The 12,666-nt window shown below is 37.3% G+C and overlaps 1 protein-coding gene across 4 annotated transcripts in view; it reads left to right on the plus strand.

Moving 5' to 3' along the window:
- Positions 1–12,666, plus strand: part of BTBD9 (BTB domain containing 9) — a 133,403-nt gene that overhangs the window by 85,624 nt on the left and 35,113 nt on the right. For all 4 annotated transcript variants that reach the window (XR_012652499.1, XR_012652500.1, XM_075042939.1 and 1 more), the window contains exons 9-10: positions 99–288; positions 9,770–9,877. Coding sequence is in view for 2 of the 4 variants with exons in the window: in XM_075042939.1 (XP_074899040.1) it covers positions 99–288; positions 9,770–9,877 (298 nt within the window). In the remaining 2 variants the exon portion in view is untranslated. The remainder of the gene's footprint in view (positions 1–98; positions 289–9,769; positions 9,878–12,666) is intronic.

Genomic DNA, 12,666 nt, shown 5'->3' on the forward strand with positions numbered 1-12,666 from the left:
TTTTTTTTTCTTTTTCATAATTCTTTGCCGGAATTAAAGACCGTTGGTATCTGAACTGTTTTCTGACTGTCTGTTGTCTTTGTGTTTTTAATTCACAGTTCCCACTGAAAACATTGCAACGATTGCAGACTGTGCCAGTGTGATTGAGGGTGTAAGTCGCAGTCGCAATGCCTTATTGAATGGAGACACAAAAAACTATGATTGGGATTCTGGGTACACATGCCATCAGCTTGGGAGTGGAGCTATTGTAGTACAGCTAGCACAGCCCTACATGATTGGATCAATAAGGTAAGAGGGTTTATTTTTCTCTAAATTAAGGGCAACAGTGAAACTTTTGCTGAGCACAGTTATTTTCTTTAGAGTATATGACATTTGGAAATGATGGTAATTAGGGGGCTAGTTTAGTAGTTGTCATTTGGATTCTTACTTCAGTATAACTGGCATGTTAAAAATTAAATGTCTGAATTATATGTCAAGATGCAGCAGTGCAATTCCAGAAGATGCTACATTTCAGATGCATAATAATAGTAATAGTCAAATTGTAAGATTAAAGATATATACTTATATTAAAATAGAAATCTAATTGCAGCCTCACTTGTGGTCAAAGTAGGTGCAGTTCCTCATATCCACCTCATTGTGAAAACAGAAACATTTATTGAAGAAAGCCATCATCTTGAGTAAGCCAGGTTTCCTTTTCACGATACAATTAGTACCAGTTCTTACTTGAACATGGAGTGTATAATAACAGTACAGTAACCTGAATATTACTTTACAGTGTTGGATTAATGAATGTGTTCAGGTCTGGATTTGAGTTCATTGAGCTATTTCTACAGTGAATGTCTGTATACATATGGAGAACAAACTTTTGGCTAATTTAGAAACTTTGGAAATAGATTGGAGAGTGAGATTGTTCACAGGTGAAGATTATTCTTGCCAATTTCAGATTCTCTGACTGTAAATTGTTTTTTTGGTTTCATAAAATCAGACATACAAAACCTTGTCTAAGTGGCTTCCCATTCTTTGTAAATTTAGAATATGTTGTCAGGGACTTAATTTGTATTCTCTGTGACAATGGAAAAAAAGAGAAAGGTTTCTGAAGTTAGAGTACCAGTGAGCAAAGGTTGAAACCTCAGGTGAGGTACTGGCTTGCAACAGAGACAGTGTACATATGTACATATTGCTAGGAACTAGCTTGGTGCCATCTGCCTGTTAAGAGTTGCCTCTTCAAACTGACTGATGAGCAAGTGAGACTTGAAAGCTCTTTTATAACTGCCAATTTCTGTTTGGTGTACTTTGGTTTTGGCTTATGGCATTGTTAATATGGTTATAAAACTTTGAAGATAAAGTTTAAAATCAGACATGCAGGCAAATCTCTAACCTAACAGAAGTACTGTTTTGTCTGTATGCTAGCTATAAATGCTATGCATAGTACAAGTCCAGCATTGTTCTCACTGTGTGAAGCAAGTTGAATAAGTATAGTTGGCAGCTTTCCATGCTCAATGTTTTATGCTTTTGAGTTTGGTGTTTTTAATGTTCAATTAAATATTGCATCTCAAGTAGAAAACCAGGAACACAGAGTACTCAGGTTTCTTAAGAGGTAATTGAAAATGTAATTTCATCATTTTCATGCCACTTTAAACTTAAATTTAGGTAGCAGCAGAAGCTTTGGCCACATGAAGGAGTAAGAGAAGAATATATAAAACTAAAATGCATAGTTTCTCAGTTCATAGTCTCTGTCTTCCTATCTTATGATTTTCTGCTATCTTTCAATTGGTGAATCATACTATCTTTTGAAGTCAGTGCAAAAAAAATTACTTTTCTATATTAAATACTATGGTAGTGTTTATTCTTGAGCAGAAGATTTTTAATAAGTCTCATTATTAAAGAGTGTGTTAGATGAACTAGATTTCTGGTTGCGAAGAAATTATAATTGTATAATTAGCAAGTGTGTAGAGCAAATTAAAAAAACCCCCAAACATTACATAATTTAATACTAAGAGGCATTTAGTGATTTTGTGGTATTTCATTGTACAGGTATAGGATCAGAATCTCATCTTTCCTTGTCAGCTTTCCTGCATGTATAGTACAAACAAGATGAACAACTTGCCTTAAAAAACAACAATAATAAACACCATTGTCTAGGGCATATTCTGACAGAGGAGACTACCTGCATTACCTAGAGACAGAAATTCTAGCACTATGTCATCTTTCCCTTTTTGCATTCTGCCTAGAAAAACAAGTGTTTTGAGTTGCAGCCATGTCTGTTGCAGATCATAGGCGGCCAAGGGAAAGATGCCCTTTTGAGTGGGGAAGTGAGGTTTCACTATGTGGCAGCTACAGCTTTGGCTGTAGGGTCTAGAACATGTCCTGTACTGTGCGATGCTAAAGATGGTGACAATGGTCTCTTTATTTAGCACCAGGAAATCTGTGACTGGTACAGAAATCAAATGGCATATAAACAGATTAGAGTAAAAAGCCTTAATATTTCATCTCAATGAAAGCAAGAGATTTTTATGAACAGAATGTTTTCCACAACTGATTGAACTGTATTCATTGCCTGTTTTCCTGCTGTTTCCTTGGCTGAAAACTCCCTTGACTTCCCATCTAATAGAAAAAAATTTTCCGGAGCATTTTCTTTAGGCTGGCTGTACACTGTGACTGCAGAACAACATGAATTGCTCAACCCCAGAAACTGAGTCATTAGACCTGTGGGTTTGGATTCTAAATGAATAATTGGGAATTAAAATACACATCTAAGTTCAGAGGCATGAATGTACCATTGAATATATTTGTATCAGAGAGAGTAAATACAGGAGCCTTTGAAAAAAGGGTAGTAGCTGCTTTCAGTGTATAGAAATCAGAATACCACTGGAGAGAGCCTCCCAAGTCAGAATGTGTTACCATGGCAACTAAATTCTGAGTATGAAAAAGGCAGAAGAACTCTTGGTACTCAAGTATGCATTGGAAATGCATAGAGAGTTTAATGTTTCAGGAGTGTATCTTGTATGCATGCGTTCTGCAAAAGTCACCCTGTTGTCTTAGAATCTTAGCACCATTTGGGTTGGAAGGGACTTGATGAAGACATCTAGCCCAGCCTGTTCATCAAAGGAGGGTAAGCTATGAAGAAAGACCATCCTACTGAAGGCTTTGTGCACTTAGGTCTTGAAAACATCCAAGGAAAGAAATTCCACAACTTCTCTGGGGAGTCTGTTCCAATGTTATTTACACAGTGTACTTTTTTCTTTGTTTTTTCATGGTTCCTGTTTTCCTATGCCTGTAGTCCACCTGGAACGTCCAGTTTCAATTTTTGACTGTTGTCTTTTGTTTTTCCCATTGTGCATCTCGATGGAGAGCCTGGCTTAGTCTTTTTGATAACTTGCTCTCAGGTATTGAAAAGTGCTGTTAGGTTCCTCTCCAACCCCAAGCCTTCTTAGGCTAAACAAGCCAATTTCCTCAGCCTCTTCCACAGTGTGTGTGCTCTAACCTCCCAATCATCTCGATAGTCCTATGCTGGACTTGCTCAGATCTCTCAGTGTTGTAGTTGGGTCCAAAATGGGATGCAGTATTCCTGATGTGATCTAACAAGTGTCAAGTAAAGGAGAATAATCTCTTTCCCTTGTTCTGCTGGCTCAGTTCCTGTTGCTATAGCTCTATGTGCTGCTAGCCTTCATTGCTCAGAAGGCACACAGGCAACTAATGGCATCTTCTGTTCTAGTATGACTCCCGTGTCCTTTTTAGCACAGCCAGACTGTAGCATTTACTGCTGCAGTGGATTAGTCTGTATGAGGTACAGGATTTTGCTTTTGATCTTATTGAATTTCATGACGATCTTTTTTGCCCATGCCCTTAGTCTTTCCAGAGGCTGGCAATCAGTCCTCCTGAATGGCAGCCATACTCTTGAGTGTATCGACTGCATCACACAGTTTGCTGTCATCTGAAAGCTTGATGTGGGCTCATTCCATCTCCTTGTACAGGTTGTTGATAAAGATATTAAATAGGAAAGGTCCCAGAATAGACTCTAGAGGAACTCCTCTTGCATCCAGTCTCTGGGTGGATGATGAACTGTTAACTGCTACCTGTTGAGCTAAACAATCTAGCTAATTTTTACCTGTGTTGTAGTCTGCCCATCTAAACTGTAACATCCCAACTTGGGTACAGGGATGCTGTGGGAGACCATGTTGAAACCTTGTTAATATCAAATACTTCTTCAGGTATTTGTATATAAATTTGGAGCTCTTGACTTCCACATCAAAATTTACTCAGAAATTCTGAAACAGATGTAATGATAGTCTTTGCTCTCAGTAGTATTTTCTAATAGAAAAGACCTTGAAACATGGGGATTGGACTAGATGACTTTTAAAGGTCTCTTCCAACCCAAACTATTCTATGATTCTATGATTTTGTTTTAAAATAATTGTAACTAAATATTGTCTTCTAGATTAAAGAAACTAAAACATTTTTTTAAGAGGTTTGTTCTTTTATCAAGACTCCTACTTGGAACAGCTTACAAGATACTTGGAACTGTTTACAGAGGAAATGTTACTTTAGACACTTTTTCAATATTGTTGCCTGTCTGGACAGAAAATAACCTTGCTATTTTTTCTCTCTGAAAAGGCCCTTGTCAATGACAGAAAAACTATTACATTTAATTAGGAACAGAAAGACAGCAATTGGTTTGTTTAACATAATAAACATAATTTAACTTTTAAATGGCTAAAACTTTAATATTGAAAAGGTTGCCGTATTACAATAGCTGTCTAACTCTCCCTGCATTTATCTGGAATAGATATGTAATACTATGATGCTACAGTCTCTGGCTGATAACTTCCTAGGGTTTGGGGTTTTTTTCCTATGCACTTCCAAAAAAAGAAAGAGAGGAAAAAAAAAATTAAACAAAAAAAAAGAAAGAACAGGAATTGTTATAGTGTATGTGGTGGAGGGAGACAGAATTCTTCTTTACCATAGTGATTTTCATGTTAAATAAAGAGAAATATTTTGCATCTTTGTAAAAGTAAATTAACCACTTATCCCAGTTTAGTCTATTCAAAGACGTCTTTTACTAATATGAATATGTGATAGCCAACTGCTTTGCTTTTTCATATTCAGAGTAATTCTTAAATTAACAAATTAAATCAATTAGCTTTAATGTGTTTTCTATTTGCTTACCATCATCATATACATCTCTTACGCTTTCTCATTTTCCATACTGCTTCTGCTTATGAAGTTTTTTTCTTTCTTTGCTGCTTATTTTCTATGCTTGCCTGACTTGAGAGTGAAGTCGTAACTCAGAATAAATGATCATATAAGCACATAGCAAATATGCAGGAATTCTGTCTCCTTTGTAGGATCCTGAAGAAAGATTGGTTTCCTGCAAGATAACTACTGAAAATATCTGCAGAAAATGAAAGGGGATTGTAGACAACCAGAGGCAAAAATGCAAAGACAATTGTATAAAAAAAACTTTCCGTATTATTTTCTGTCTTTTTCCCCACCTTTCAGCAACTGTCGCTACCTCATGTTTTAATTTCTGTCTTTTGGGTTTCTGTAAGTATGCAAGTAGTTTATTAACACAGTACTATCAAATGCTTATACTATATGTGGTAACTACTGACTTAAAGTATTCAGGAGGCAGGTATTGTCCTGTCAGGTGCATGACTATTATTGTTTAGTATTCTGCTAAAACCTCAAGTATATGTAGCTATATAGCAGTCTGAACTAAACAGTGAGAATCTCTTTTACAGAAATCTAAGAACGAAAAGCAAGCAGAGACAGCACAAAATGCCTATATAAATGCAGAACAATCAATCATAGGGCAACACATGACATTTAGGGAAATACTGTTAAAAAAAATACTGCAACATCTTTTGATGTAACAGGTAGCCAACATAATTACTTTCCCACACCTGTAATATGAAATTTTATTTATATTTGAAAAGCTTTTATTTTAGAAAATGGGGCATTGTCAGCATGTGATGTAAATAACAGTACCATATTAAATGATTAACAGGCTTAGACTTTAGATACCCAAAGAAGTGGCATATGAGAAATATGTTTAAATCTCACAATGTTGCAGGGAGTGAGCTGGATAAAGCTTCGTTCCTCTTTTCCTTCTCAATCCTAAGGGCAAGATGTACTAACAAGAGCCAATTTAGCTTTTTATTCTAATATGGAAAGTCGTAGGAACGTGGGCAATTTTGCTATAAACAGATGCATTTCCAAGGAGAATAGTTCTGACTTTTTAAGTGGAATATTCTTCTTCCTGTCATTTAATATCCATCTTATCAAAACACAGCTTCTCTACAAAAGTTTAGCCTGGTAGTTTGCCTGGAACGTGTTTCAAAGATTACTGTACCTGGCATAAAAAGTGGCCCTTGTGCTCAGTGTGCACTGGTGAATATTCATGTAATCACCTGAAAGTTTTTCACTGCTTATCCAGAAAGGCATTTCATGCAGAGTAAATTCCAAATAGATTCTGTCATCAGTCTCCCTCCCCAGTCTCTTCTAAAAAAGCTACTGCAGGGAGGTGAAGAAAGAACTTTTTATTTTCTTTCACAAGTCCCAAAGAAACAAAAATCTACATTTAGCATTCATGCTAAGTCACTTTGGGAAAGATTGTGCCAACTTTCATTCATTCATTGTTTAGTTTATAATAATTCTAAGCCATATGTCTTTTTAAACCAATTTAACTTGGGCTACGTTGTTTTGGGAGAGAGCAATTATGCACATTCTTAAAAGGAACACATATGTCCTGTTAGCTTTCTGCTCTAAAGCCAAGTCAGTTGTGTTTTAATTAGAGTATTGTTAGTTGAAATTACAGTCACCAGTGTGCTTCTGATATTCAAACTCTTGATCATAGCTTTGAAAACATGGATCAAGGAAACAACACTGAGCACCCATGATGAAAAGGATCCTATTGAAAAGCATAATTAGCTACTTTTTAATAGCCTTTTTAAAAGAAAGCAAATTTATGTATGTTTTTGCTTTACCCTCTTTTTATCACTTAGAAGACTTCGTTTAAATACAGTTCTTAAATCAGTACAGGTTCTGTTGATTACCAGTAGTTACCAAATCCAGGATTTTAATCCATAAACTTTTTTAATTATTTTTTTTTTTCTTACCAAAAAAATGCACTTCATTCAGTCTCTTCAGCGTTTGGAGACCTTCAAACTATAGAAAAGTAGAATGAGAAGGATCTGATGAACCAGAGGGAGAGCAGTTGGGGTTGGGTGGTTTTCTTCTAGGGTGTGGGGTTTGGGGTTTGGGTTTTTTTGTTTTGTTTTGTTTTCTTTTCTTTTTTTTAAGTCTTTCATGATGCCACAGGCAACTATTTTTTTTTTTACTAGGTCAGCTCTGAATTTTTTAATTTGCAAATAGACAGTATTAATATGTGCTAAAAGGCTTCTGCTATAAGTGTTTTATTTTGGCATCTTAAAAGCTATTTTTGATAGCTTATTATTTTTGATAATATTAATGAGCTGGCTTCACTTGAGAGCGTCTAGGGAGTTTATTTTAAATCTCCTTGTCCAGTAGACCCGATTCCACTTTGAATGCTGCGATTCCAAAACCTAAAATCCAGAGCTAAACAAGATTGTTTTGAAAAGAAGGTAATAGCACTGGTTTTTAGGGCAAAGATACAGACACATGTGTCCTTAATAACCAAATTCCGAAGATGGTCCCGCTTCTGCTTGGGACAGCATCTCTCTGTAAGAGGAAGGATTCTGCATTCAGCAACTGGCTGGGTCATTTTCCCCCTTCTAGCAGTCTTGGTTTTTAAATGTTGAAAGTGAGCAATAATTTTTGCAGTTACGTTCCTCCTAGAAGAGGTAGCAGCTGAAAGCAGGAAAGACTTTCTCAACTGGAAGAATGGAATTTATAATATAAAACTTGGGCACTCTTCTGAAAGGCGATTAAAGAGAGACAGCTTGAAACTCTGTGTCTGGGAAAGTCTGTAGTGGGGCACAAGTTCCTTTTCTTTTTGTGTGTGTCTCAGCTATTTTCATTGATAATCAATGCATCCTTATCTATTGCACTTTGAAAAATGCGGATCTGTGGAAGTTCTTCCTCACAGCTGGAGAAGGAAGCCAGGTTAGCCGTATTACCTGGTTTTTGCACTTCTCTGTCTCTGTGTGTGGCTGTAGTTATTCTCATTTAGGTAATCATTGCAGTTACAGCTATTTTGGGTAGCTAGCTGTGCTTTGGTTATTTGACTACAGCAGGTTCATTTGCTTCTGTAACAAATAGCCAGACTTAAGCAGCAATCCTAGTAAGTGTTGACAAGAACCTGAGGATTGAGAGACAACAGCAGTTGGTAACAGCCAATATATTGCAGTATTTATTTTCCATTGCTGTATTGATTAAGGGCTCAGGGAATAAGAGCTTTAACAAAAATAAAATCAGCAAAACATGATTTTCCATGAAGACATAAATGTGGATTGTTCACTTAGAATATTGCAATTCAAAAACTTGGGGTAGGTTGACAAGAGATCATTATTTCAGAGAATGGTAAATGCAGCATGTGGTTTTTGCTTTCAGTCACCTCTAACTCAAATAGAAAAGATTTTTTAAATTTTGGTTTTGATATCATGTTTGCCATTGAGTTTATATCAAAATATGGACAACATTTAACTGCTTCTAAAGAAGAAATTGCAGAAGTGTCTGCCTCTGTTCTGGCCAGTCTATTGCCCCTTTAAGTTGTTTAAATACCCTCTTGTCATTTGTGGATGCTTCATTGGAAAAAAGAATGCTCCATATTGGTTTGCAAACATGCTGGATAGAATTTTTCGCGGTTTTGGGGAAAGAAGGCATTCTGTGCTGGATATCTTTCTTAGGTACACATATCTCAATTCATCCACCGAGAGGGAGAGGAGACGCAAGGTTCTTGGTTTTGCTTTAATTCATATCCTTAGAAATAAAATGAAATTGAGGAATGATGGTGAGGTTTCAAAAATCTCTTACAACAGGGAGATAATCCCCATATAAAAAGAAGTAGAGAAGACACAACATTTGCAGATGTGTTTTTTGAGAATGATATACTTAAGTTAAATCACATCACTGATGCTTTAGATCTTCCTCTCTGAGAGACAAGTATGGAAGTTGAAGGCTGTTCAATATGTTATTTAGTGCCCTTCCTCAAGAGCTGCATGTTTGTTAGAATGAGTGTGGAATGAGTCCTTGAGTCCTCTATTTTATTCCTTTTTCTTCTGTCTTTTTAGCAATTTGGTCAACAATTCATTGCCTTTTTTCTCATATTATGATGAACCAGGACTGGGAATTCCCGTTTTCCTACTTGCTTTTTTTTTTTTTTTAATATTTCTGATGGATTTACAAAAAAAAAAAAAAAGAGAATACAGTTAAGAAGACAGTGTAATCTTTTTAGTCACCAGAATCTTTTTTCCCCTCTTAAACTGACCTTTCCAAACAGATCTTTGATTCAGGTTTACAGCAGGCAATGCCACATGCCAAATAAATTAGTTCATTTATTGACTTTGAAATAAATTAAAAGTAATTGGTTGAATGTAATAGATTAATGTTAGCAAGATGGTTATTATAGGCCTGTAAGTCTATTACTGGCCTTAGGATAGTAAAAATAGAGACAGTCAAGTTTGAGATGACAGAAACAGTAAAGACCTTGTTGAGTGTTAGAGGGATGTTCCAAAAGAAACAGCTAAATTTATAAAGGATTAAGAGGAGGAAATAAAGGACTGGAAGACTTAAGCAGCTTGGTTTAAAGTTTATTTTATTTATCACCCAACAACTTCTTTGTACTTAGGTTGCTACTTTGGGACTGTGATGATCGGAGCTACAGCTACTACATTGAGGTTTCAACGAATCAGCAGCAGTGGACTATGGTGGCCGATCGCACAAAAATTTCCTGCAAGTGAGTTTATTTTTTTTCCACTTATTTGCACAAAGTCAGAACTAGAAACTGGTTTTTTTTTGTTTGGGTTTTTTTTTTTAATCCTTTTGTTCAGCACTTACATAGGTGACTATTTGACTGTGAAAAGAATGATCATGACATAACTTGTAGTTTACTACCTGTAGACCCTTGTAAATACAACTTCAGGAGGTAATAGCTTCTAGTGTGGCTGAGTACCTAGACTTTCAAACCAGAATCAAGTTCTGAATATCCAAATCAATACTGGATCTTCAAACAATCAGTTTGATTGCTTATTCTCAGAAACAGTCTGCCTACCATACCCTTGGTTTTGTGATCACTGGAAGTTAAACTATGTTTCTCCAAAGTTGATGTGTTTATTGTTACCTTGGTGTTGCGTCACCCTGCATTGAGAAACATGGTAGGACAAGAAAGAGGGCAGGCTTGGTAAAGGATTTTCTTGATCAAATGCCTTTCTCTCTTATCAAAGCACATAAATGTAATGTATGATATTTGAAGGGGGCAGGGAGAGTGAGGCTAAGGATGAAACCATAACAGATCAGTTACCTACGCTTGACCTTGTCTCTGTTCAAAAGCAGAGTACCTGTCTTACATGCACTGACCGCTCTGTCTTTGAACAGGACCCTTCCACAGAAAAAACATTCTTCTAAAAAAGAGATAAAAACTCTATAATTTTCACTTGTATACTTAAATCAGGAGAAATTGGGCATGAATACTCTCCGTATGTATACTCTTGTCACAACCCAGACTGGACAGACCAGGGAGTCATGTTTAATTCGAAATTCCCCTGGGCTGAATTAAGGTGAAACACCACCAAATGATCAGTTAAAGATTTTATTCATGACAGAAGCAAACTGAACTGGGGAGGCATGGTAGTAGATGGCAGGGTTTCTCACAACAGGAACTGGCGTAAGACTGCTTCTGTAAACTGTGTAACCCAGGGTAACCATACACATCAATTCAGGGAATAAGGAGATCCCTCCTGTCAAGTCATGAGGTTCAGAGCAGACCCCCTTGCTTTCTAGACTCCTCCTCAGAGAAGGGCCCAGGGCTGCTGGATGCACTCTTAGTCCCAGACTTGGTCAGTGGCTTTACGTCTTAAAGGGATGAGGTGTAGGGATTGTGGAAAAGGAAAGAGAGAAGGCGGCAGAGAGAGAAAAAGGAAGAGAGAAAGATTTCACTGGTCCTGGGTCCAGCGTTGGTTCAGTCAGCCAAGGGGTCCAATTCCGGTGGGCTTGCACACCTGGGGCTTCAGTTTGTGTCCTTTTATCATCCTTGCCCCTCCTTAGGGCAGGCACTCAAACTTATTAGGCTAATGAGCAGTTTGTGAGCCTTTGGGCTTGAGGGTTGTTTGTGGAGTAACTTCTCCTTCCCTGCAGACACGGCCATTGTTTGATCTTTGTATCAGAACAGCTTATCAGAACAGGGAGCTCCGCACCCTCCAGCATGCCCTCCCCCTCCTGTTGCTGATGTCTGAACTGATGGGCTTTTGACCTTGGTTCCTTGCCATGCTGGGTTTGTCTTTAAGGAGAACTTGCCCCACCACAATGTTTGAGACATAAACTCTTTCAGTCTCTCACAACTCTCCATTAGCTTTTCTGCAATTATTTGGTCTGCTGATAAAACCCATTCTTCTAGTATGGAAGAATAATTCAGTGTTGATAGCCTTCTTAAACCATTTGATTGTTCTAATTTCAAATAAAGAATGTCCCAGATCCTTGTCAGTCATGGGACTGAAAAGACAGGCTGCAAATTTATACATTACATATCCAGAAGACAGGTATGCTCAGTATTCAATGAATGTTGATAGGGTATGATCTCCTGGCTGATCCCCAGGGAAGTTCAGACTTACAAAAATCTTATTTCCCTCCTTTTCCCTGAGTCAGCTTTCCATAAGGTATGCTTTCTTTCCTGGGACAAAATTGAAGTCATCAGCTCATATGGGGACAGCCCCACCCATTCTGTATTTGTGCCAACCAAAACAAAATTGATTTTACAAATTCAGAGATGTATTTCAGTTTGTCACATCAAGCAAGAGAGTTATTCAGTCCTTCCTAGCAACACTGTTGATACACATTTTTCTAAAGTTTATATTCTATGTCTTAACAAATAGTGCAATTCAAATGTGTTACAGTGTGGTCTAGATGTGTTGGTGAAGGAGAACTTGACATGTCCTTTCACTGTCTGTAAAGGACAGGGTATGGATGAGCAGAAAACCTGGGTTCTGCCTGCAAGTCTGGAGAAAGAGTAAAGGAGATTTAATCATTCTCAAAGGCATCTCAGCGTAATAGATAAAATTCATCTTTTTGTCTGCCTCCAGCAGTGGGAGCACTAGAAGCCTGAAACCACAAAAGGTAGAGGGACTCAGAATCAGAATCTCTTTGTACTTTTTCCTTGTACATTTTGATACTAATAACCTCTAACAGTCAAAAGGAGCACTTGCTGAAGTATGCACAGTGCAGGTGGAATTGCTGATTGACTGCCCAGTTCAAGTATCTACTCATCATGTTCAAAACACACTTTTTTTTTTTAAAGCCTTAACCTTGGACAAGTATAGGTGCATTGGTCTCTTCTGTCAGGTGGCTGGAGATAGGACAAGAGGAAATGGCCTCAAGTTGCGGCAAGGGAGATTTAGGTCAGATATTAGGAAAAATTTTTTTACTGAGAGGGTTGTCAAACATTGGAATAGGCTGCCCAGGGAAGTGGTTGAGTCACCATCCCTGGAGGTATTAAAAAAGCGAGTGGACAGGGTACTTCAGGACCTGGTTTAG

This window comes from Buteo buteo, chromosome 12 (genome assembly GCF_964188355.1).
Source record: "Buteo buteo chromosome 12, bButBut1.hap1.1, whole genome shotgun sequence".
Classification (NCBI taxonomy): domain Eukaryota; kingdom Metazoa; phylum Chordata; class Aves; order Accipitriformes; family Accipitridae; genus Buteo; species Buteo buteo.